The 3,687-nt window shown below is 52.6% G+C and overlaps 1 protein-coding gene across 1 annotated transcript; it reads left to right on the forward strand.

Annotated features, from left to right (window-relative positions):
- The first annotated feature begins 212 nt into the window (after positions 1–212).
- Positions 213–876, forward strand: HDGFL1 (HDGF like 1). Its single transcript, XM_045795734.2, has one exon. The coding sequence runs from the start codon at positions 213–215 to the stop codon at positions 861–863; it is 651 nt and encodes a 216-aa protein (XP_045651690.1). The 3' UTR covers positions 864–876.
- Positions 877–3,687: the final 2,811 nt, after the last annotated feature.

The following is a 3,687-nucleotide window of genomic DNA, read 5'->3' on the forward strand; positions in this document are numbered from 1 at the left end:
TATCATTCTAGAAACCGCCGGCGTCCACAGTGGGGTCTCGGAGATAATGCACTCTTCGCGCTAGAACCCTCTCCCCGCGCGGAGCGTTGCGCCTGTCGGTGGGCGCGCGGGGGCCGTCGGGGACGGGCGCGCGCCCAGCCCAGCGGCCGCCACCCGCCCCGCGTTCCGGGCGTCGCCAGGGCCTCCGCCGAGGCCGGGTCCGCAGCCCCGCCATGTCGCGTTACTGCCGGCGCAAGTACAAGAGCGGCGACCTGGTGTTTGCCAAGCTAAAGGGCTACGCCCACTGGCCGGCCAGGATCGAGCACATGGCCGAGCCTAACCGCTACCAGGTGTTCTTCTTCGGGACCCACGAGACGGCCTTCCTGGGCCCCAAGCACCTGTTCCCGTACGAGGAGTCCAAGGAGAAGTTCGGCAAGCCCAGCAAGAGGAGGGGCTTCAGCGAGGGGCTGTGGGAGATCGAGAACAACCCCACGGTCCAGGCTGCCGACTACCAGCTGGCCCAGGAGAAGAGCTGCGCGGACGGGCCCGGGCCGCAGCCGGAGGCCAGCGCGGGCGACAAGGCCGGCCGCAGTGACCAGCCGGGGAAGCCGGGCGGCGACGTGCCGGCCGAGGAGCAGGCGGAGCAGGCGCCGCCCAAGCGGAGCGCGGCCGAGCTGCCCGAGGGCTCCCCCAAACGTCCCAGGGAGGCCGAGCCCGAAGAAGAGCAGGAGCAGGCCGCCGGGGAAGGGGCAGCGCCGCCCCTCGTGGAGCTGGAAACCCGCGGCGCCGCGGCCCAGCCGCCCCCGGAGGGCCCGGAGCAGCTGGGAGAGACCGCGGCCGCGGAGGCGCAGGCCCCGGGCGGCGGAGAGCGCGACAGCCTGTAGTCACCAGTTTCAAGAAGAGCCCCCACCCCTTTCCTGCTGCGGCCTGGCTGTTACTGGGGAAACTGGCCACGGCGCAAACTGGGACGCCTCCCCCACCCCCACCCGCTCTCCTCCTCCACCCACCCCCCCTCCGCGCCCGCCCTGGCCCTGGGGGTTGACCTGACGGGGCAGACCACCCGGCCCCCAGCTCTGTACTCCCACACCCCTGAGATCTGAGTCAGGGCTTCTACTCCCCGGGACGAGCTGAGCCCGCCGCGCACCTCCCTGCCTGGAACTGTTTCCCAAGGCTTCAGTTGGGGCCTGGACCGGCCGTTTCCACCTCCAGACACCCCTCTCTCCCTTCCCCGGGCATTCTGGACCTCTGCGTTGGCATCAGGGGTAGGAGGGGAAGGGGTGAAGGATACCGAGCAGGGGAGGGAGGACTTCTAGGGGCCCGGAAGGCGCCATCCTCAAACTGTGGTGGTGGTGGGTGCAGTCTTCCAGAACTCCTGTCCGCCCCTCCCATGCCCTATTATCCCAGCTCTTCAGAGTCACCGGAAGTGGGACAGCTTCTGGGGGAGGGCCTCTCTCCTTTCTGAGTCGCTTTTGGGAGTTCTGGGATTTGTCTTTTTTCATCAAATAATTTGGGAACTTCCCAGTTGTTTGTGATGGGAAGGGTTCGCTTTGCCCGGCTCTTTGGATGGGAGTGATGAGGAACATCTGTCCCCATTTCGATCTCTGGGGTAACATGGGATGATCTGGGGAGACTCCTGGCCACCCCTTTCCCTCTCCCCACAGTCTCAAGGCCACCCTACAGTCATATATGGCACTTAGGCGTAAAAGAAAAGGCATATAGTTTGGGAAATCTGTTCGTTAAAAAGATTTTTGGTTTTTTGTTTTTTTCCACAAATGAAGAACGGCCCTGGCTTCAGTCAGCAGGCAGCTCAGCGATTGCTAACCCCATTTCAGAGATGGACTGGGAGGTTCCCTTTCCGTTTGGGGTTTGATGACTTTCTTTTTGTAGTTAAGGCTTTGGTGTTCCTTGGCAGTGCCATTTCCCATCCATGACGTCCCGCACCCTGCCCCCCTCAGCATTGTCACCAGACCTGAAATGTAACTTCCTAAGAAGTGAGAGGGAAATGAGTGCCCCCTCCCAGCCTCTTCCTGAGCCTCTCCATGTGCCTTTCTTCTGTTGTCTCCTTCACCCCTTCTCCCTTGGGCTCTAATGAAAAATTGTTGACTGTAGCTTTGGAAGTTGAGAGCTGAACAATTTCAGTTCCAGGAAATAAAACCCGTTGATTACTTTAAACAAATCTCACGTCTGTTCCTTTGGTTTCTGAAGAATTGGCCCTTAACGTGAATGCTCTGCCTGTTTTCTGTACATCCTGTGTTAGAAGCAACGTTTGTAACCTACAGGAATATTTTAGAATCCCCCCTTCCTTGATAAACCTTCCTTATCTCAAGGTCTCTACCCTTCACGCCATCTGTAGGAGTTCTCCTCACACTGTTTGTAACCAATGGAGAGAAGTCAACTTAAAATGTTTGAACGGTGATACCTGGGGACAATAACTGAGTTTTTAATACTCTACCAGCTGTACCAAAGAACAGATTTAGAGAAGAAGGAGGGTAAGAGGCTTGGTCCTTCCTTTTATTGTTGTGATTGCTTTCCTAGGTCTCATTACTACCCCCTTGATAAAAGGCACTTGCTTTATATTTCCAGTTCTTAAACTATGTTGTATCCGCAGAATATTTTGTGTTTTCTTCAGTGACTTTGTGCATATATTTGGGGATATTTAAATATCCTTAATGATAATGGCATACTGGTTTCCAGGTCTTTATTTGTTAACACTGCATGCATGCAGAGGCTTAGTAAGTACTGGAGTCCTTTTCATAGAACATGCCAGGCCATCACCAACCAGCACAGTTGGCAATTAAAGACAACCCTATTTTCCATCCCTGTACAAATGATGTTATTTTTCTCCAAGGCGGATGTCAAGATGATTCCTTGTTTTTCAGCTGCTGCTCTTGCAGTCATATTAATACTAGAAGTTACTATTCGATGAATGTTTACCATGTGCCAAGAAGAATGAACTCATTCAATCTTTGTAATAATCTGGGAAGGGAGACCTTGATATTCAAAATTTCCATTGGAAACAGCGTGGTTCAGAGAGGTTAAGTGGCTTTTCTTGTACCTCACAGGACCCCCAGGATTCAAATACAGGTTTTACTGGTCCGAGCCTAAGCTTTGTCCCCTGAATTACACATTCAAAAAAAGCACTAACCATGAAATCGGAAGTTGACAAAATTGCTCTTTTAGTATGAATAACAAGTAATCATGAGAGCAGCTAATTAATATGTTCTACACATAATGTCTTTATTACTACAACTACCCAATTAGGTACCTACTATTCTCTGTTTAAAAGCTGGGGGAGCCGAGGTTCAGAGGTGCTAAGCAATTTTCCCAAGGTCAGAAAACTAGTAAATGAGCCGAGATGCCAAGGCAGTGTCATGGGTCACAGGTGCTTTGTTTTATGATAGTTCATGGGTTCCTATTGAATAAAACTCCCTATTGAACAAAACGGGAGTACTTATTTTCCTCTCCTATTTTGAAGTGAACATTTAGAAATTTATATGGCCAAGAATGTATTAACAAACACTGCTAGTGGGTGTGTAAAAAAAGCAAAACAAAACAAAACATCTGGGGCACCTGACAATTGTATTGTCATTAAAGGACTTGGTGAAATGATGAGGACAATTGCACATTCCCTATTTTTCAAGAAGTATGTGACTATGGGAAGTTCCAATATGGGTTGGTATATTTGCCACAGGCAAGCATGTGATTTTG

This window comes from Ursus americanus, chromosome 32, assembly GCF_024610735.1.
Source record: "Ursus americanus isolate L20-20 chromosome 32, mUrsAme1.1.p, whole genome shotgun sequence".
Taxonomy (NCBI): Eukaryota; Metazoa; Chordata; class Mammalia; order Carnivora; family Ursidae; genus Ursus; species Ursus americanus.

Coding starts and splice junctions, on each gene's coding strand:
- HDGFL1 (XM_045795734.2), top strand. CDS start 213: ATGTCGCGTTACTGCCGGCGCAAGTACAAGAGCGGCGACCTGGTGTTT.